General features: G+C 43.4%; 2 protein-coding genes across 2 annotated transcripts in view; one reads left to right on the forward strand and one right to left on the reverse strand.

Annotated features, from left to right (window-relative positions):
* LOC311012971 (double-stranded RNA-specific editase B2-like) overlaps positions 1-21,192 on the reverse strand; it is a 45,692-nt gene extending 24,500 nt beyond the window's left edge. Inside the window, exon 1 of the mRNA XM_084008820.1 lies at positions 21,002-21,192. Within this exon, the coding sequence (XP_083864946.1) occupies positions 21,002-21,071 (70 nt within the window). The 5' untranslated portion in view covers positions 21,072-21,192. The remainder of the gene's footprint in view (positions 1-21,001) is intronic.
* LOC311012983 (WD repeat-containing protein 37) overlaps positions 1-23,176 on the forward strand; it is a 265,141-nt gene that overhangs the window by 51,376 nt on the left and 190,589 nt on the right. The window lies entirely within an intron of this gene.

Genomic DNA, 23,176 nt, shown 5'->3' on the forward strand with positions numbered 1-23,176 from the left:
GTTAGGCAATCTACAAATGGAGACACTTTGGGACTCTTGCTACTCTACCGAGAAGTGGGCACCCAGTCAAAATGACACCAAGAGCACAACGAAGACTCATCAATAAGGTAAAGAAACAACCCCGAATGACAGCCAAAGATTTTTAGGCATCATTGGAACAGGCTAACATCTCTGTGCATGAGTCTACAATAGGTAAATCATTGAACAAGCAGGGTATCTACAGCAGGACACCATGAAGGAAGCCACTGCTTACTAAAAAGAACATTGCTGCATGCGAGAAGTTTGCAAAAGAGCACATTGACACTCTACAGCGGTATTGGGAAAATGTATTGTGGACTGATGCAACTAAGATTGAACTATTTGGAAAAAACACACAGCACTTCATCTGGCGTAGAAAGGGCACAGCATGTCATCATGAAAACATCAACCCAACCGTAAAGTATGGTGAAGGAAACATCATGATTTGGGCCTGCTTTGCTGCATCAGGTCCTTGAGGGGAAGATAAATTCACAAGTATATTAGACAAATCTTCAGGATGATGTGAGATTGTCTGTACGTCAGCTGAAACAGTGTAGAAGGTGGGTGATGCAACAGGACGACCAAAAACACCAACAGAATGGCTTCAGAAAAACAAAATCCGCCTTTTGGAGTGGCCAAGTCAGAGCTCAGACCTTAACAGATGCTAGCATTGACTTGAAGAGGGCCAAACACATGAGACTTCCAAAGAATGTGACAGAGCTAATGCAGTTCTGCCAGGAAGAATGGGCTAAAATTCCTCCAACGATGTGCAGGTCTGATCCACAGCTACAGGAAGTGCCTGGTTGAGGTTATTGCTGCCAGTCAGTCTGGCAACTATCTTCCTCCTGGTGAGTAGGTTTATTGCTGGTGATTTGTCCACCCAACAAACTTACATGTGACTGCCTGGATTCATCCAGCAACTACAGAAAAACTTTTGTACTGTTCTGTGGAAACAAATCATTAAAAACCCAAAGTGTTTTCAAAACACTAAGATATGACACAGGTTACAGGTTTTCCCTTGTGAAACACCTCCTTTGTAGGTGAAGACCTTTCCTCCCCCCTCCAACAAATGTCTACATGTTTCCACATCTTTAGATTTGGGGATTTGGCTTCAAGAAACATTCGCAGCTCGGGGGGCGTTACGGGGGCATTAGCTCAGGAGGTAGAGCGCGTTGGCTGGCAACCACAAGATTGCTGGTTCGATCCCCGGCTCCTTCTAGCTGAGTGCCTGGTGTCCCTGAGCAAGACACCTCACCCTAATTGCTCCTGACGAGCTGGCTGTCGCCCTGCGTGGTTGACTCTGCCGCCGGTGTGTGAACGTGTGTATGAATGGGTGAATGTCAGTCAACAATGTAAAGCGCTTTGGATAAAAGCGCTATATAAATGAGGAACATTTACCATTTAGCTCCAACACTGTAATAGATCACCTCCTGCTCCCTGTTGGCCCCTGATCCAGTGACCCCATTCCCAGCTAGATTTATCTGGTGTCCTTCGACCAGTAAACAACTTTTGTTTATCAGGGCATAATATACTTCAGACATAAAGACGAAAAAATGTTGGCTGCAATTGCCAATTACATTCAATATCTACTATTTATGAAATATGAATGCCTGCCTGCTGCAAATAAAATGTAATGAAACAGCATAAAAATAATGAGCCATTCTAAGACACTTATTATTTTTAAGTGTTTCCAGACATATTCTGTAGCATTTTGGGGATGAATAATTAATGTATTTGACCTTAAAGCTCAAAGGAAAAAAAATATTTATCCATAGGTCCAATATTACAAAAAAAATCCAAACAACATGAAGCTATAAAGTTCATGAATCACATGAAATAAGTTGTGAAAAACTGTTACAAATTCTAATGATTCTTACTTAACTGTAAAACAGTGATATTGTTTTTGAAAAATGCAAGTTTTACTGAAATAATCATGAAAAGATGCATGTTTTTTCTCTCCCCCTGGTAGGTAATTCTACTGCCTGGTTGGCCCTTTTTCATTCCCAGTGACTGGCGATTCTGTCGGGCACAGCACTGCAAACTACAAGTCAATAGAATAATGACGAGTACGCACTAAACACGCATTAACCTTGCACCTTGCAGTTATATTAGGCGCGTGATGCCATTAAGTGGTGGGTTGATATGAGCAAGTTCTGTGAGACGTGATGTGAATGCAATGATGTGAGTGTGAAGCTTCTGGAGGCAGCGGCAGGTGGAGGTTGGAGGTTGTTTTAATGACCTGCACCATCACAGCTAATGGGGCCATTTATTTTGGGATGAAAAAGATAATAACTGTGTTTGTCTTAGCGTTACATCGGCTGAGCCCCTCACACCTTCCCGCACTTTCTGTCATTTTCATTTTCATCGCTCACCCTATTTTCCCTTTGCTCGTAAACACACTCTCTCATAGAAGCAGCACTTCATTAACTCACACCCATTTTATGAATTGCAGAATGAGACTTGGAACTTGATTATTTAAATAGAGGTTAACCAGGTTGCAACATGACAAATAATTTGCTTAATCTACCTGTCATTTTCTAAACAAAACTGTAAAAAATAAGGGGGGGTTGTCCGGCAATATAGAGATGAAATTGCAGCTGACAATGGTCTTTGTTTAAAGAAAAAAAATTAAATTAAAATACCTGAGCAAATAATGCACTTGCATCTATCCGTCTGGTTGTCCTGCACTACTCCAAATGGAAACCACTTTTGCTTTACTGTGTTTATGTTTATTTGTACTTACAAATGATACTAATTGACTGATGTGTTTTGTACCAGAAATACTTAAATGTTGTATTTGGCATATCTTGCACCTGTAGTGAGGTAGGTACCCCCCTCCCCTCTTCGCCATAATTTGGTTAATTGGTAACAGCTGCTGCAGCGGAGATATGAGGATGCGGTGAGTTTCGTGCTTCCGTTTTGCTCTGGCATGCCGTACTCTCCCCAGATGTGTCCCGTTGTTGGGTCCATCTTCCCAGTCAGTCATGCTGGCTCCTTTTCTTATATCCAAACCACACTGCAGATGCATTTAATCATGTACTATAATCTCTAATTGTAGTCTTATCCGTTTCACACTGCATGTCCTGTAGTCTCGGCTGGCAGGCTCGGCTCGCGTGAAGAAGCAACAGAGATAAAAAACGTTCCTTTTGGAAACAGCTTTATTAGCAACCCGTGCTACTTCGAACAGAGTACACATTCTAACATGGCCCAGAACAATAACAACCACCCCAGACTATATCCGCCTCAGGCTGCAAGGCACCATGGGATATGGAGTCCCCCTCAAGCGTACCGTACCTCTGGCCACTTGGTGAAGTAATCCATTGCCACGAGGATGTGGACGGTCCCCGCTGTCAGAGATCGGAAATGGGCCGAGGATGTCGACACCCACCCATTCCATGGGAGCCCCCACCTGGTATTGCTGCAGAGGGGCATGGGAGCGTTGAGTCGGCCCCTTCTGTGTGGTGCAGGAGTTGCACTGATGGACCTGCAATTCGGAAGCGATGCAGCGTGTTAGTGACCCTGAAGTGCGCGGAGCCCACTGCACCATGGACCAGTTGTAGGATCTGTGAGCATCGTCAATGGGGAATCAGGAGTTGGTAGATGTGACGATGTCCCCTGGGAGCCTGCCAGCAACGATAGATGAGGCCACCTTGGAGGACCAGGCTGAACCACTGGGAGTAGAGGGCTTTAGTCTCCGTGTCTAATCGGGATACGGCCATCCATACTGGCCCTGCTCTAGCCAACTCCGAATCCCGGGAGAGGACAAGGTCTTGCCTCTGATCTTCCTTGAGTTGCTGGGTGTCTTGGGCCACAGTGTCACTGCTGTCATTGTCTGGGGGTCGGCGTCTCCCTCTCTTCAACGCATTGGCAGTGTCTGCAGTCCCACAGGGCCGACGGGACAGGGTACCAGCATTGTTGTGGAGCCGGCCTGAGCAATTTGTATCTCAAAGTCATAGTCCTGTAGTATCTGCAGCCACTTGGCCAGCTGACCCTCAGGCTCTTTGAAGTACAACAACCAGGTGAGGGACGTGTGGTCAGTCCGCAGCAGGAACCTCTGTTAGGGAGGTAGGGACTGAAGGGGATGATGGCAAGCAGTTCTCTGCCAGTTACACAATAGTTCCTCTCAGGCCGGCTCAGGGAACAGCTGTAATAGGCCACTACCTGTTCCCCATGCTCCCCTCCTGGGACAACAGTGCACTGACCCCCGCGTTACTGGCGTCGGTGTCTAGGATGAACAGCTGTTTGGAGTCAGGGTAAGCCAGAACGGGGGCTGTCGTAAGGGCAGACCAGAGCTGCATGAAGGTGGCAGTGATCCACCGGACCATCTGACCTTTCTGGGTCAACCAATGTAGCAGGCTGGTGATGGTAGCAAAGTCTCTTACGTACCGTCGTTAATATGTTGTGCATGAGGGAATGGAGTGGACGTCACCTGGCATGCCACCTCTTCTCCGTCACATCCCTCATAAACCACTTGGCACGCCCGGTGTTTCTCCCCAGGAGCATGGTCCCTTGGCGACAGGACGTGCTCCACCCGTTCCGCCTCAGTTAATGCTGAGGGCAGTGTCATTGGCTCAAACAGGCGAATTTGCTCCTGTTCGCGCGCTGGTTGGAGGCCCCGGATGAAAGCTTGGAGGGCGAGTTCCTCCTACGTGGCACTATTGAAGGTTGGGTAGCCTCGTCGTGCATAAAGTTGTAGGTCAGCAGCGTAAGCGCCCAGCTGCTCCTCTGCCAGCGAGCCAGCTCATCCCTGGCGTCATCAGGGAACAACTGGTGGCTAAACCGGCGTGGTATAGCTTGATACGATGTAGCTTGATGTCGGCCCACTGTCTGAGATCCCCTGACTGTAGACCTGTCAGGCCTTTCCCTCCAGGGCGAGGGCGACGTGCCCCGCTGTCTCTCCCTCAGTCCATGTATTAAGCTGTGCCGCCAGCTGCACTTGGAGCAGGTGTCTCCGGTGGCTCGTCCCCATTGTAGCATGGGAGCTTTAAGGTAGACCCGCGGTGGCCTCCAGGTGGTGGCGTCTCTGCTCTGGATGGTGTGACGCTGGTGACAGCAGCAGCTGCAGTGGTTAACTCCGTTCGCCATGGCGAGGGTGCGCTGATGGCAGCGGTACCCCCGGATTGACGTCGCCGCTAACGAGGCAGGGAGCACTGGCGCCGTCAGGAAGGAATTTGCTTTCCTCGCTCCGCTGGCCATACTGTCTGGCTGTCTGTTTCATGCCAAAAAGTGATCGTCTGCCAGAAACTGATTTCCGTCCGCGGGAGCGTATTTCAACAGATAAAAAGGACTGGTTTGGTTATAATCTAGGGCACAGAAGAGGTAAACTAATGGAGTCATAAGGATAATTGCAATAAAGCTCAATTCTTTATTATTTTACATAACCCATCCATAAATTATGTTTATAACAGTCTAGTTTCCAAATACAGGCATAATCAAGGATATTAGACATACAAATACATATTTACACTGGATACAATACAACCACAGACATAAAGTTATTTGTATGTGTAGTTATGACTGTTTGATCCAGATGAAAGCAGCTGTAGACGTAAAGAAACTGGATGATTCAGCCGACGGAAATCCGTTTCTGGCGGACAATTACCCTGCGCACCACAACCTGGGCTGGACTCCCAGCAGGAGCTACTGTTTTGCCCTAGATTACTTTGTATAATTTGCTAGATTCAGTTTCATTGTTTCCTTTCTTTGTTGGGCTTATTTCGTCTTTTTGTTGTGTTTTATCAGTGGTGGTTTGTTTAATTGTTTGTTTTAGTCGCTTAAACTTTGTTTAGTCTTAATTTTAGCCCATTTAGGTGTGTTCCAGGCATCCGGCACATTATATTCTTTTATCCATGCTGCCTGTATCCTGTAGGGAGGATACCTAACCACAGTTGATTTGTGATTAAGGTCCACATTTGTATCTGCCCTGTTGCTGGTGTCGACTGTAGAGATGGGAGAAGATTCACTCACCCACTCATTTACTTGTTTTGAGTCTTTCGAGGCTACCCATCCATACCAACGCTTGGTTTTTAATCTCCTTTACTTTACATTCATCTAAGAATTCATCATTTATGGACTCCACATCTCTTGTGTATGTGTGTATAAATTATGCTTATTGGCGCATCTAGTGCAGTACACTGGGTGAAATTCCCAGAGTGGCATTGTTTGACTAACAGTTCTAATTATAGTAAACGTTACTGCTCAAGCTACACACTGAACCAACAATTTAGCTGTTAACAGTTTGTCATTTTGTGAAAACACACCCCTATTTTTTAGACCCACTCTTGCACTACAGCTACTAAAATCCTTAATAACTCTCATGAACATATTGCGTAAACCCCTCCGTGTATCAACAGTTCTCACTTCTAGCAACATGACTTACAGGTGAGAGGAATTCTACTGTTTTTTGACTTTTCTTCGCTTCTGCAGCCATTATTGTTCTGGCATGTTGATGTCAGTATATAACTGGCCACATCTTAAAAAATACTGCATTCAAAACTGGTAGTAACATGTGGGGCCCTAGTTTCGTGGCGCAGCGCAGGGTGGCGCAGGGTGGCGGAGCCGGCGTAATACAAGTTCCGACCAGCGCAGCCTTGCGCACGGTCAGTTTGGCAGTTTGGTGGATCGCCTGCGCCAAGATGGGTGTGGCGGCGCAGCAGGGGAGGCGTCATAGATTCAGCTTGGCGCAGCGGAAGTTTCGTGGCAAAAAGCCTCGCCGAGACTGCGCAGAAAGCTCGCCAGCTCCAAACTGGTCTACTCTTGGGGAATTACAGCTGGCGGAGTGGCATTTTGGCTGACCGGCGCGCAGTGCGCACACATCACCAAGACCTCACAGGCACATTTAAATGCAATAAATAATCACAACAAGCACTATTTAATGCTATTTAATCAACAAGTGAATGTATATTATCTATATAGATTGTCCCGTCACATCTGACATCAGATCAAAGGCGGATGGCACGCGTAACGGAAACTCAGCCTGACTGAATTAACACAGCTGAAACTTGGACCTCTAAAATGTGCCTACAATTTCTATAGTGATATAATATCGGCATTATAATTATTATGACTATACGCACGCACAGCGCGTGATGCGCGTGGTGGGAGCGGCAACGCTGCTTCTGTCATTGGGTTGTCAAGTGACGAAACTTGCACTGCACCTCGCCTGGCGCATTAAAGGCGAGAGAGGAGCTCATTTGATTGGTGAAGATCTGAATCGGCTGTGTTAATCCCAGTCCACGCCTTGTCTCCTCCTTGTCTCCCACTCACGCCTTCTTCTCCCTCTTTCCCACTTGCGCGGGTGGGAGTGACGGGAGGCGTGCCTGCACTAGCACGAAACTTGCAAAGTCCAGGTGGACACACCCCGTTGGCGTGGCGCAGGTGCGCTGCGCGCTGACTACGCCTAGTCTACGAAACTAGGGCCCCTGGTCTCCATTTGCTGGTGCAATTTATATGGGAAATAGACTGCATGTGTATGACACTTTAATCCATAGTGCAGACAGCACGTTGTGCCACCATGCACAGATGGCCTCTGTCTATGTAATGACACAAGAAAGCCAAGTGTTAAGCCTCTTTATTTGCTGTGGGTGGGGTTCATCCTAACGGCCACTGGATTTTCCGTCTAACACCATAACCACACTGCCATCACAGCTGGATAAATAAGAAGACCCCATACTATGGCATTGCTTCAAGGAGAGCCTGTTCAGTACAAAACGAGGTCCTCTGACTGATGGGGGCAACTGATGTATCTGCTAAAATGTTTCTCCACTGGCTTTGATTATGTTCTTATAGTATAAGTAACACTAGTGTTGTTGGATTTAATGTCACAGTGCTTTGCATTGTAGATTTTTCCTTTAAATGGCTCATAAAGTCTCAGAACTGTCTAGCACTTGCTGATTTCACTGTGGGACTTCCCTAAGCCCTCAAGAGCAAGGGGGAGTGTATACAGCACCCCCTCAGAATGGATAACTGTCATAGCGTGACATCAACAGAAACCAAACAGAGGAACGACTGCCCTTTGTTTATTGTATGGGACACCGTGTAAACGTAAATGCTAAAAACTTAAACGGGACAGCATGTAAACGTAAATGCTAAAAACGGAAACAAACTATCTAACTATAGGCCTATCTAAAAAATAAGGCAATTTTGGTAAACATGGTAGAGGTTTATGTAGGTGGCTGATGGTGTCAAAGGACAATGCCATTTAGAAACACTGGTATGATCCTTCAACCACTCAGCCATCACAGCTCCCTTCTCCCCCTCATGTTGTACATCTAGTAAAGGTAGTACTGTTAGCAAAAATACTGATGAAGACTTGACAGAACAGTGGTAGCGAAAGAATATAATGTGACGGACAGGAGAGAATAGGGACAAAAGAGCCGAGCACAAATGAGAAAAGGAAGATTGCATCGCTTCATATTTCGCAGTGCTTGTGCTTATCAAACCTTAGAAGGGAAGTTTCTTCATCCAGCCGTTATTAATGAACCTTATTTAATAGAATAATGAAATTAAGCATGGCAGGGGGGGGTGGGTGGCTTGAGAAGCAACTGCTCACTGTCCAATGTGTGTGGTTTGACAGCTGTGGATAATGTTATTTGCTGAGTGTAATTAATGGCAAGCAGTTTCATTTACTTGTAATGTGGACGGTCTTTCCTCAAGGGCAAAGAAATATGGAAACTTTTTGAAATACATTCTCTATTGAGAGATTCAATATTGGTAATAATATTTGTTATAGTAGATGTTTGGTTTATTATGTTCTTATTTAAATAGATGTCCTTGACCTTTCCTATTTCGACATTTACTATCCTTCGTCCTGTTGCTTTGAAATTGGGTTAACTGTTTTTATTAAATCCACTAAAAGGTTTGTTTGCAAACTTAGGTATTGCTGTAGAAATCAGAATTTTCACGGTGGATCTTTGTTAGGGTTACTTAAGCTGGATAACTGAAAGTTACACTGGATATGTTGAACTTGCTTCGTAGTACAGGCTTCAGCTGTTGGACCTCTGGCTGACACATAAACACCAAGTCAACTTACTGTGTGGCTGCATGGAGCGCTGGGACAGCAGCACTGGGTCAGGCTCACAGTAATGATTTCCAGTTGCTTTGTCTGGAAGATAAGTGCTCACTACTCAGATCTACAAGGACAATATAAATGTTTCATCCTGAGGAGTAGAGTAGTTTGTGTAGTATTTTTTGCAATAGCAATGTTTATTTCTTTACCATTTATGTTCCGCATAACCTGTTCTAAATATTTTTTAATAAAAGTCTTTAAAATGTTCAAGGCCTTCCTTATACTCACAGCATAAACAATCCAACTATTACTCTCTTTACAAGCTGCTAATGTTTATGCTCCGGTCCCCTTTGGCACCTTGAACCATACCTGTCAATTGAACCATACAGTGAGCATGGTCTAGATGGTCCAAATGTGACAGGTATGCTCTCACAGCTGTGATGGCCGAGTGGTTAAGGCGTTGGACTCGAAATCCAATGGGGTTTCCCCGCGCAGGTTCAAACCCTGCTCACAGCGATGGAAGAAGTGAGTTTGGGGGCTTTCTCCAATTATACCCCTGTCTTTGCTTTGATCATGCAAATTCAGTTCACTGTTGATGTATTTGCTCACTCAAATTAGCTACCTGGATAAACTTAAGATGTGCACTTGACACAAACACACAGACCAACGCTGCTAGAATTCCCCCACCCAGCCGAAGGACTTTCAGCCAGGAGTCTGCTGCTAGCAGGCTACCAGCCAGTTGCATGTGTGTAGTTTGGGGGCCACAATGATGACTTGTCACCCACATCTGGTTGGCTGCATTTCTGGCACATCAGAAGTTTCCCACATGAATCTTATGAAAAAGTGTGAGGGTACTGAGGTTTCCAGCCAGTACCCAGACCAAGTTTCACATTAATGTTTAGGCTGAGGTCCCTGTAAACTAGCCAATGGTGGCAGATGACAGTGAGCTGAGTGGTTAAAGTGTTGGACTTGAAATCCAATGCAGTCTCAGGTTCAAACCCTGCTCACAGGGAGTATTTACTTGAAATGCAGTGCACCCTATCTCTAAGGTTTAGCCCAGCCACCCTACGAAGGAAACACATCTCTGCCGCAATCTCATTCTTCCGGTCACTACCAAAAGCTCATGACCATAGGTGGGGGTTGGGGCATAGATTGACTGGTAAATTGAGAGCTTTGCCTTTGCTCAGCTCCCTCTTCACGACGGTCAGGTACAGAGCCTGCAATACTGCTGACGCTGCACCAATCCACCTGTCAATCTCACGCTCCCTTCTTCCCTCACTTGTGAACAAGATCCCGAGATACTTGAACTCCTTTGCTTGGGGAAGCAACTCACTCTCCACCCAAAGAAGGCAATCCACCATTTTCTGGTGGAGAACCATGGTCTCAGGCTTGGAGGGGCTGATTCTCATCTCAGCCGCTTCACACTCAACTGCAAACCATCCCAGCGCATTCTGAAGGCCCTGGCCTGATGAAGCCAAAAGAACTACATCCTCTGCAAATAGCAGGAATTCTTACTTTTTTTAGGATTCCTCCATTTTTTACTTTACCACTAAGAGCCCTGGTCCATTTTATTATTGAACTATGGGGAGCTTTGCTCTGTTCTATTTACTTTAACGTTCTATTTACTTCAACACTGTTGATTATGTGAGCCTTACCGTTACACTGACCCCTGCCTAGCACTGGTAGTTCACTTGACCATAGATTACCATACGCATAGACACCTGGGTGATTCATACATCAAGTCCAAAACTGTGACTACTATCACTGCCATGCACCAGCACACTGTTTATCAAAGTCTAAAGGCACTGTGATTTAATGGCTTTGCACCAATACCAATGAACTGTATTCTAAATTGTTTCATCAATCATTTTCATTATTAAAATGGTTGCACATATCCTGTAGACATTTAAGAAGTCAGGATATGCCAGAGCACACAGAAGCAGCATTCACTGAAGAGAGGAAGGTCAAGAGATAACACTGTTTTACTCAGAGTTGAGGGAGTCAGACGAGGAACCTAAAACTGAGATCAGATGCACAGGGACAGGCAGACGGGTCAATCTTTTTTCTACAGGGTGTCAATTCCAGGAAACGAGATGTTGTGCTGCCATGGAGCTGGAACCAGCTCGTGCACCAACGAAGGGCTAAAGTCTAAACCACAGTTCCTCCCCACCTTTTTTGATAAAGAAAAAATGTATAGAACACTTTGCTGCAAGAAGTTGTGCATCTTTTTCTGGGCGATTGGTTGCAGTTAACATCCTAGTTGCTTATCAGCTTTGATGCCTGCGATTTTTCAAACAGAGAAAATCCTTCAGCTCTTGCTTTTACTTAATGATACAATTCTGAATAAATAGTTCACAGTACGTCGTCGTCTGTCTTCTCTTTAGTCTGTCTTTACAAATCTCAAACAAACGAACACACTAAATACTTTCACTAAGTTTTTTCAGTAGTTTAGTGCAGCAACTCAATCGAATCACACTCAAGCAGCAAACCTAAATGCCTGCTTTCAAATCAACAGACTGATGATGGTTATTTGGAAATTAGTGGTGAAATTATTGCCTGAAACATATGGCAATGTGCTCTGAAATTGCAATGAGAGATAATAAGAATGACAGCAATAATCTATGGCAGGCAGTTGACTGCTGACGATGGCCTCATTTCAGCTTTTAATGCCCTCGTCTGCTGCCTTACTGACACTGAAAGATTGTGTTTCATTTGTCTAATTGTGATTGTATGTGTCATCATTGTTGTTTTCTTTTAAATTGTAATTAGGTAGTCAAGCTCTGGATAGAGTCCCCTTCACAAATAGATTGTTATTTTGTTTTGTTCATGGAGAACTAAACACTGTAAAATGGTTAAACCAAACTGACAATTGAAAGAGTAGAAAGAGAAAAAGCCCTTTGAGCAACAGTTGAATAGAATAAATTACCAGTAAAGGTAAGAAATTACTAGAAGTTTAGCATCAAAATGTGTAAAGATTTAAATAGGAACTGCTTCCCTTTCACTGTCAAGTGCACAATAATGTGGCCTATAACAAGACAGATTTAACAGGGAACTTGTTGCTTTAGCAAAGATCTTCTTCAAACGTCACAATAGAAGTGGAAGGTTAGTCTGGTTAGCACTACTGGAATAGCTGAGCATACTATGAGGTGAGAAATTCCAGTTTAAGTATCTTCAATCTCCCTACTAAGTAGATTGCTGAGGGCCCAAAGAAAAACAGACTAACACTATATTTACAGTCTAGTCGTAACCTTGTGGTTCAATAGTGAGGGTCACTTCTGCTTTTCTGGACTGGAAAACAAATTAAAAATCCAATTCTCTCGTTATGCAACAATGTGGGGACATTGAAAAAATGGTTTTGAATAATCTCACTCTTCTTAATTTGGGACTATTTAAAAATCGTTTTAATTTTTACTCTTCTCAACCCCTGCACTGTCCCTTTTATTTATTTTTTATTTTTTTTAATTTATTTATATTATTTATTTAATTGCACTTTGATGTGAAATTGTTTTACCTGTACTGTATGATTTTGTTGTTCTGTGAAGCACTTTGAATGGCCTTGATGTATGAAAGGTGCTACACCCATAAAGTTGCCTAAAAATATGAGCAGGCACGAAAACAAGAAAAAGTGCCTACTGAGGAAGCCTCCTCCATCCTGATGTCCCCACTCTCCTCTTCTTTGGACACTCTCTGTCCCCTCACCTCACGACCAGTGCCATCATCTCCCTCCCCTCCCTGGCTGTCCGAATCTCTGCGAACCAACAGATTGGTGTTCATGCAGCAGAGAGAAAATGGAAGAAATCCGGCCAGGATGAGGACCTCGCTCACTTCCACAACCTCTTCTCTGACTTAACCTCAACTGTTTCGGCAGCTAAATCTGCCTTCTACCTGGCAAAGATCAACTCTTCCGCCTCCAACCCCAGGAAACTCTTCTCCATGTTATCCTCCCTCCTCACCCCTCCTACCCCTCCCTCTCCTTCCTCCCTTACTGCTGATGACTTTGCAACTTACTTTACCAAGAAAGTAAAAGACATCAGCTCACACGTCATCTTGCCATTCCTCACTACCCTGATCAACTCCTCCCTCACCTCAGGTGTCATTCCAGTGGATTTTAAGACAGCTACCGTGAAGCCTCTCCTTAAAAAACCCACCCTAGACGCTACTGATATCCAAAGCTACAGACCTGTATCTCTTCTATCATTCCTCTCTAAAACCCTGGAACGTGCCGCCTACAACCAACTGTCATCCTATCTCTCGCTGAACAACCTCCTAGACCCTAATCAATCAGGATTCAGGACTGCTCACTCCACTGAGACGGCCCTCCTCACAGTGACCGAGTCCCTGCGAGACGCCAGAGCCTCATCCCACTCCTCCGTTCTCATTCTCCTCGACCTATCTGCTGCATTCGACACAGTCAACCACCAAATCCTCCTCTCCACTCTGGCTGAACTTGGCATAACTGACTCTGCTCTCGCCTGGTTTACATCATACCTGACAAATGGCACCTTTCAGGTCACATGGAATGGCTCTATGTCCAAACCCTGTTCTCTGGAAACGGGTGTCCCTCAAGGCTCAGTATTAGGACCGCTTCTGTTCTCACTATACACCAGATCACTAGGTTCTGTTATCACATCGCATGGATTCTCCTACCATTGCTACGCAGATGACACCCAGCTGTTCCTCTCTTTTCCCCCGTCCTCTGACACCCACATTGCAACTCGCATCTCGGACTGTCTGGCTGACATCTCTGTCTGGACAACTGCACATCACCTCAAGCTTAACCTGAATAAAACCAAACTCCTCTTCATCCCATCTAGTGTGATGCCCTCGCATGGACCTGTCGGTCACTGTCGAGGGCATCACAGTATTTCCGTCATCAACTGCGAGGAACCTGGGTGTCATCCTCGATGAACAACTATCCTGCACCCCCAACATCACTGCTGTGACCCGATCTTGCAGATTTGCCCTCTACAATATCCACACAAACACTGTTCAAACAACACGCCCCGACGCGAGCACTTCGCTCCTCTACTTCAGTTGGCCGGCTGGTACCACCATGAAATCAAACAAATGTCGCTCAGCAAAGTCCAGACTCTTCTCTGTTCTGCGCCTCAGTGGTGGAACGAACTCCTGACCAAATAAAGACAGCAGAGTCATTTGCCATCTTCTGAAAAAGGCTGAAGACTCAGACTTCACCTCGACTCTGCATAGCATGACCCACTAACAACCCCCCCCCCCCCCCCCCCCCCCCCCTAAAAAAAGCTCTTCTGTGTTCACTATGTTCTTACCTATAGCACTTTGATCATAGCACTGTTGTACTTAAAGCTGCGGTCGACAAGTCTGGCAGATCGAGTTGACTCAGTCAAATTTGGAAAGTTTACAACACTCCACCACCGAGCTCCTCCGCTCCCTCCCATCGAGTTAGCGTGCCCGTGTCTTCTCTCATCGATAAACGGCATGGAGTACACGCTACACAGAGGTAGGCTGGCTAACTAACTAACTAACTCATAGATAGCAACTGCTAACGTCATGTAGCGTTTGTTAGCTTGAGGCGTGTGCCGTTAATATTGTAACATGAGTGAGGGGGGAGGTGGGATCTGTGGCATGTGCACGAACTGTGAAGTGCGCGGAGTGGACAGGATGATACGGGCTCGTGGATTTTTGCAAAACAAACAACAAGCTCTAGGTGCACGTAGACGTGTTTTTTTGTTGTTTTTTTAAACGGATGATTGTGATGTTGTTCTATCAGAGCATAGTGTCGGTTTCAGTGAATATGATCAATCAAATGTTGCCGACTTCGACTTTAAGATATCCTTGCTGGAAAGCTACTACTTTACTCAGACGAGGATCTAACACTATTTTTTCGCTCTTACTTTATCGGCAATGATATGTTGTGGTTTCTTTCTTTCGACAAATGTACTTATTGTAAGTCGCTTTGGACAAAAGCGTCTGTTAAATGCCCTAAATGTAAATGTAAATGTTCATGCTAGGTGCGTAACGTTCCACATTAAACCAGTTAAATTTATCAAAGCATATCATTTTTTCCTCTCTTCCAGCCCAGCATTGTCTTAAAATCATTATTTACCATCTGAGCTGAGAAGGACAACTTAAGTAAATGCATTCTTATTAAAGGTTGTTTGAGAGCCAGCCACTGACTTTCAAAGCACAACGCATCTTTATGTGTGTGCGTTTAATATTCAGATCCCTTGCTGCGATGGCTCCAAACAAAACAAATGCAATGAGAGGACCATTAAATAGAATTTACAGCAATTTTCCAAAATACATCTCAGACAGACTGAATGTAAATACTTAAAAACGACTCCAACAGATAAACTGGTCTGTCTGGATGATTCTGTATTGTTCTTTTTTCAAATGCAGCTCTTTAAGAGTGAAACGTCGCTTCTATCTTAGACATATTACGTGTTATAAATTAAGAAAGAAAGTGTAGTGAAACTAATCCTCATTGCACTTGAGCAAGGCCGTTTCTCCCCAACTGTCCCAGTAAAGCCAGTGGGGTCTTTGGGTACACTGGATTTCAACAATAATATTAGTTTCAGAGACAAAAAAGGCCAGTTACTGAAGTACAAAGTACTTATTTCCATTTCATGCCACTTTTGACTTCTACTCAACTGAAACCCACGACAGCTTTTGAGTTACTTTACAAATTCAGATTTACATACAAAACACAAAAGGAATAATAAATAAATTACTGTTATTGATTAAACCCCTCAACAGCACATACGATAGTTTAAAATAACTCCAGCTACAACAATAAAATTCTATTATTGCATCGTGATAACAATCCAACAGTAGTGGAGTGTTTTTATAATTAAGCGTCAGTACCTCTACATAGAGGATCTGAATACTCCTCTGAGAAATAGATCTTTTTAAATTTGACAACAAAACATTCTAAACGAGCACCTTTATATCTCCTCTCCTGATGTAAATGTTTAGTGGTCAGAATGTAAACTTGAACAAAGCTGTTGCTTATCAACTGAGTGGCAATGAAAAGGTCTATAACGTTGTTCATTAACGTCACATCTGTCCCAACATCTCCACCCTCACACCATGCATTCCCAGGGAACAACCTGCACTTGTCATTCCTCATCCATCCACCAGATGCCCCCAGACTTTTTCAACAGTCCCAGTCACCTGACTGTCATTTACCTGCTCACTTGTTTCCACTTTCCCTCATCAGTCCTGTCATTAAATATACCAGCACCCTTCCCCCCAGTCAGTTGGCAGATATTGCTTCATGATTTGTTTTCTTGCCTGTGTACTCTACGACGCTCCAACCGGTTTCTGGTCATGTTTGAGCCCAAATCCACCCCGTCACAGTCCTTCAGAAACAATATACGAGGGTTCTTATTTCCCTGCGAAGACATCTTAAAGGCTAAAGTCAGGGAACAAAAGTCTTTCATGTGCTCATCAGAGGTTGCCCAAAAGACGCTGGACATGAAAGGTCATGTTAGTGAAAGATGAGCACTGATATGTCATTGTGTTTGTTTGAGTAGGTATATGAATCCAGAAGTTATTCACCATAAAAGCCACACACACACACACACACACACACACACACACACACACACACACACACACACACACACACACACAGCTGAAAACCAGGAGGAGATCTCACATGATTGGATGCAACTGAAACAATTAAAATGAATTAAAACTACATATTTCCAGTTGAGTTCATAATGCAGATGGACAGGAGAAACAATCAAAATGAAGAGAACTGATTAAAATATGATGCAGATAATCCACCGATTTCACTTTTTAATGTAACTTCTTATTAGCTTCTTCAGCCCCAGTGGGGATCAAAACTCAAACCCTGGCAGCAGCCGTTCCCTTCACACTGAGCTGCAGGGCAAATGGGACCCCTAACCCTTGCAAGAGTTAGTATCGCACTCTACCCCGCTGAGCATCTCTGCAATTAAGTTAAATGGGCACACAAACCATATTGCTAATGTTTTCATGAAGCCAGACCCCAGAGAACTGTGGAGATTGCAGAATCCATCAGTGAAATTGCACACTGACATGCCTCGCTAAGTTTGACTGCACGGCAGAGCTCACTTATCCAAAAAGCATCAAATATAGAGATATGTCCAAACGCATGATGCGGCATCCGAAAACCACTGACAGGCCCATCAGTGACAGCAGCTGTTTGTTCCATGTTGGAGAATCATAATCTGCACCGAAAGCGGGACAATCAAATGTTTTCTCCGGCTGGATTTTACAGCCAACAAATGACAGTTTGATAAATTTAGACTGAAAAGCCGACAGAAGGGGATTTTACAGCCAAATGGCAATTTGTTTTTAACTGAAAAGCCGGCAATAACTTCATCCTGTCATCTGTACGAAAATCCTTATTAACAGTAATTTCATTATGTGCTCAATAGACTTTGTCCAGTAATTCCTAATAAGAGAAATATTTCGTTTTCTGTAACAAAGAAAATAAAATAATGTTTAATGCTCTCTTCAGTTATAACATTATTATTTGTTTTTTTTTCTCTATTTTAATCCAAAGCATGCATGTTTTCCAGACTTCATGTGACTTTATTTTTATGTTTTAACATTGAAACGACAAAAAAACTTTACAATTTTCCACTAAATTTAAATATGTTCAATTGAAATAAATGTTTTTGCTTGGCATCCTGCTACCCGGGTTGTTTGGTTATATTGGCCAGATTATTAATAAACTGTCTGGTTTGATAAACTCCCCTCTGGAAGGGTTGTCAGGACAAGTATAGGCGGGTACAACTCGGGTCTCCACGAAGCTTTATTGCACATACACTGACATTTACAAACAGGTTAGTTTGTCAGCTACGTTAGCTTGTTAGCATTTAGCTTTACTTTTAGTTTAGGTTGGTTCCCTGTAACATTAATCCAGGAATACTCAAACAGCTGGTTATCACTCACCTACAAGGCGTACAGGTCCTGGCGATCAACTGAATGAAACCGAAACTAACTTTCAACACCTGCCCATCAAATGAACAGCGTATACCCCACCCACAGAAACTGCTAGAAATACTGTAAAGTTCTACATATATAAACTTCACACTCTGGTTCATGTTTTAAAATCGAATTTAATAGGGATGTTCTGGAGTAGCTTAGCATAAATGCTGTAAGCAGGAAAGCTAGCCTGCATGGCTCTGTAAGAACTGTCACCTCACAGCAAGAGGGGCTTGGGTTGTTGGAATCTCAGTTTGGTGTTCCTACTGTGTGAAGTCTGTATGATCTCAATGTGTCAGCGTGGGTTTTCTCTGTGTACTGCAGCGTACTTACTCCCACAGTACGAAGACATGCAGGATAGGTTAATTGGTTATTCTCAATTGCCCGTATGTGTGCTTGTGAATGTTTTCTGTCTCTATGTGTCAATCCTGTGATAGACCGTTGACTGGTGAACCCTGCCTTCGCCCGGTGTCAGCTGGGATCGGCTCCAGCCCTCTGCGACCCTAAACAGGATGGGGTCGCGATGATCGATAATGGACGGATGGACATTGTGGTGAAGCTGCAAACAGAATGTTTTGTTACTATATTTAAATGTCAAATGGATTTATGTTGACTTTGTCAGACGACGTCACAACCCTGAAATGATTATTTACATAATCATCCCACCTCCTCTCTCCTGAAGTGGGCGAAGGAGGAGAAATATGACTGTTTTCTTTTCTAACGTTGTTCAAGTGTGTCACTCGACCAAGGCTGTTTTGACATGCTGTAAGTTCCGAGGGTACTTAGTCTGCAAGGTACTCAGTTCTGACTTGAACAGGGATTTATTTGAACATTTTACAGAACAGCAGGTGATTCTCATCCAACTGACATTCCACCCACTCCAGACTTTGTTAAGCTTCTTCTCATTTATTGTTCTGATATGAAACATTGTGCACTACAATTAATAGGCTATATAACAAATGTTATCAATTGTGATGCAGATAATCATTCACACACCGATGGCACAGGGAAAATCTGGGGTTCAGTATCTTGCCTAACACTTCGGCATGTGGACCAGAGGAGCCAGGTATCAATCCGCCGATCGGAGGACGGCTCGCTCTATTTCTGACCCACAGCTGCTCTAGGTCAGCCTTGTCCAAACTTTTTTTAAAACCTTTCCCCTGCTGTAAATAACAATCTATACTACTTAGCACTTTATAATAGAACAACAATAAACAGAAACGTGACCTCTCCATAACGCAATCCTAGAAACGGTTGTTTTCACTCAAACACATGGAGACGGTTAAATAGCAACGTAGACATTTCAAACACTGTTGGACGAAGAGGGAGTGCAACAGTCACACAATACGAGATCCCTTCCCGCTGTGCTTTCAGACAACTCTACTGTAAACAGAGACGTCTGCCATTTGAGGAGAAAAGATGCCACCTTCTGTTGGGACAGCTGGCATTAAAGAGCGGCTCATTGTTGGATACGGTGGAAGCATTAGCTAAGTGCATTCTGGCTAGAAAATAGTGGGATTTGAGGGGCCACATTTGAGTGATGATTTTTTTCCAAGAGGACACAGTTTTCACTCCAGTGCTGATGTACAAAAAAAGGCCAATGGGTCATTAATGAAAGTGGAATAAGCTTAGTGCACTTTGAATAACCATTGGACTAAATACAAAAGCCATCACGGAGTAATCTGCAGCATTTACTGAGGATTAGCATGTGGAGAACAATGCCAGTTTAATCCTAAAAGGGTGACCTGTTGCCCAGACGACTGTAATTATGATTACCAGAGGTCATTGTGAGACATTTCATTTATGCACATACATGATACAGAGTAAACAGGGAGTCTCCAGTTGAAAAATGTCATTCATTCAACTCGTGTCCCTCTGCATAAAACCAGTAGATTGCATTCCGTTGACTATTTGAGGAACTGTTGTGACACTGGGTTGGGTATTTGTACTCATTTGCGACTACTCAAATATGTTGATTGTCTTGGTGCCAAGGAAACTGTGAGGAAAGGCGAAAATCAACCAAGAAACCACAGGTTGATGAAATCAACCAGTTAATTAGATGCAACCTCAACCTCAAGCCTCAACACCAAGTGTGAAAGGGAAACAGTGGAACGTGATGGATGCTCAGCGAAGTTGGGATGGGGGTGTCCGTTTAAATTGTGGTTGGGAATGATTTTTGTATTATTTGTATTGTTTTCAGTATAAGTGTTCCTGTCCAGTAATGCTACGCTGAATAGCTCGGTGGTTTGATTCCCGGCTCCACCTGTCCGCATGCCGAAGTGTCCTTTGGTGAGATACTGAACCTCAAATTACCCTGAAGGCTCTCCATCGGTGTGTGAATTAGCATGAATGAGTGTATGGATCAGTGTACAGATGTGTGTGAATGTAAATGACCTGACTTGAGGTCAATAGCAATTAATACGAATGGGAACTTGGGAGCTAGCAGTTTAATTGAATTGAGTTTTTATGAATTTTGTGTGTTACGATATGTAGGAACCCAAATGCAAAGATTTAATGAAACTTTCAAATAGAACATTCTTAATTTGTTTGTTACGTCTCAGTATTCAGTCTAATATTACATAGAATGTAATTAACTCTTGGTGTTATAACTGTGACTATTTGGCTCTGATTTGACTCAAAAAAACAATAGGGTTATTTCTGCCTCAAAATCACCATCAAATACAAATATTCTGTATAATAATGTCTCACACTTATATTATAGTAAAAAGGATGGAGGCGTCCTGAGGTATTTCTCATAGTCCACACACCAACTGTAGTTTGATGACATGTAGCCCTTCCTGACTGCACTTAGTGTAAGTTTCAGCTCAGTGAATGTCATGTAATTATGTGAATATCAGAAGTAAATATCACAGCAAAACTGTGACACAACATTATACTACAATTAAAACGCACCTTTTAAGGATGCCATTAAAATAAATCAGACACAATAGTCACTGAATATTAGTATATCAGTATTATGTCAGTGTCAATCACATAAACTTCACCAAACACGTTACTGACCTTTGCCTTTACACCTCCTCCTCCTCTTCCTCTTGGACTTTCCCTTCATATCACGCTCTGATCTCTCCATGTTTCTGCGGCTCGTCCCATTCAGGAGACTCCTTCTTCTTTTAATGGTTCCAGTAGTTTGTCCTGGTTCTGCTGCTTCTTCTTCTCGTCCTCCCGTCTGAATCTCTCAGGGAGGATTGAGCGTGCAGCTCTGCAGCAGGAAGCCTCCACAGTGACTGACTTCTCCCCCCTGCTGTCGGCTTTAGGAGGCAGGCGGCTGTTCAGACGGTGACATCATGAGGAGAGGAAGAGCTCTGGTTCAAGCTGCATCACTGATGCAAGGTAACTCAGTTTTTTTTAAGATTCCAGCTGTGCGGCTCAACGGATGTTGTCGGTTGGTTCATCCACCGTTTAAAATGAAGTATCTCAACAACTATATTGGATTGTCATAACTTTGGTGCAATTATTCACATTCCTCAGATGATGAAGCCTACTGCCCCGTCTAATTATTCCTGCAGTGCCACCCTGAGGTAAAAAAATGAATGGATGAAACTAATCAAAGGGAGTATTCAGATCCTTTACTTATGTACAAGTATACCACACTGTAAAAACACTCTGTCACAAGTTGAAGTCCTGCATAAAAATGTTGAAAAATAAATACAGCGTGAAGGATTTAATGGCATCTAGTGGTGAGGTTGCAGATTGCATCCAACTGAATAGCCCTCCACTCACCCCTCCCTTTCCAATGGTGTCAGAGAACTATAGTTGCCTTCAGGTAACATAAAAAATGTAAAAGGGCTCTCTGTTTGTCCATGCTGGGCTACTGTAGAATCAACATGCCAACATGGTGGACTCCATGAAGATATGAAGGGCTTAATCTAAAGAAAACACAACGATTCTTTGTTTCAAATAATTATGCTCTAAAGAAAACATGGGTACGAATATAATAAGAAAAATCTAAAACACTTCTGCTAAGGGATTGTACGTTATTTATTTTAAGAACAACCGGAGAGATTTTCGAACCTCTGATCAATTTATTCATTAACCCCCCCCCCCCCCCCCCCCCCCCCCCCATATCATTTATTTTGACATGACCCTGCAATCGACATGGCAGAATTAATATGCCATATCAACTCAATATTTCATATTTCATTTTGAGTGACGAATGGCCACTATTTCACATCAAGAACATCTGCTCCAGCCGCAAAAACTCACCGACTGTGTGAATGCGTAAATTAATAGTCATATAATATGCCCCATCATGAGAGCATTAATAGATCTGACTGATTAAATAAACACAGTAACTGTGCTGATAGCTCAGTGGTAGAGTTACTGCCCCATGTACCGAGGCTCCCTGCAGCGGTCCTGGGTTCAAATCCACTATGCGGCCCTCTTTTAAATCGTGTCGTTGCTCTCTCTCGCCCCTTTAACTCTCACGCTGTCCTCCCGCAATAAAAGGCCAAAAATATAACTTTAGAATAATGAATTGGTTGTTAGATGTATTTTTATGGCGTGGTGTAAGACAATATCAGCCAAACTCTTTCAGCTGCAATCCCCGCGGTGTAAAACGGACTTGGAAGAAAATAAAATAAAAAATAAATAAAATAAAACATAATTCAAAGTGGTAAGTACGCTGACACAGAAAAGTCATTCCCTCCGATGAGAATCTGGATCTCTATATAAAACATCGGTCTCTGAACACTAGTTCTCCTAAGAGCTCACGATACCCGCACCAAGCTTGTTTGCAATGCACCACTGTTATTCATTTATTGATTTATTTTAGGGTTGCAAAATATTTTCCTTCATGGTGAGTGTTGAGTCAATGAGTTCTTGATGAAACACACAAGCCACACATAACTATAACAACAAGTAACATATATATTCACTTATAAATACTGCTTCCGTTTGTTACTTTCACACACTAATACACATGTATTAAACATTAAAGCACTGTAATGGAGGTGAGAAAGCTGCTCTCGCTGTGTTGTTTCTTCTGTAGTCAAGCAGCATTTTATCCCCCTTGTTTCTCCTGCTTGGTCTGGATGAATAAACACTGCAGGAGATCTAAAATGCTTACATTATCATATATAAAACAAAGAAATAAAGTGAAATACAATTGTTGCATGCTATTACTGTGTCCTAGTTAAATGAAAATCCTGCTGTGCAGAGAAAGTTTGTTCAAACCAC

This window comes from Eutrigla gurnardus, assembly GCF_963514095.1.
Source record: "Eutrigla gurnardus genome assembly, chromosome: 4".
NCBI lineage: Eukaryota > Metazoa > Chordata > Actinopteri > Perciformes > Triglidae > Eutrigla > Eutrigla gurnardus.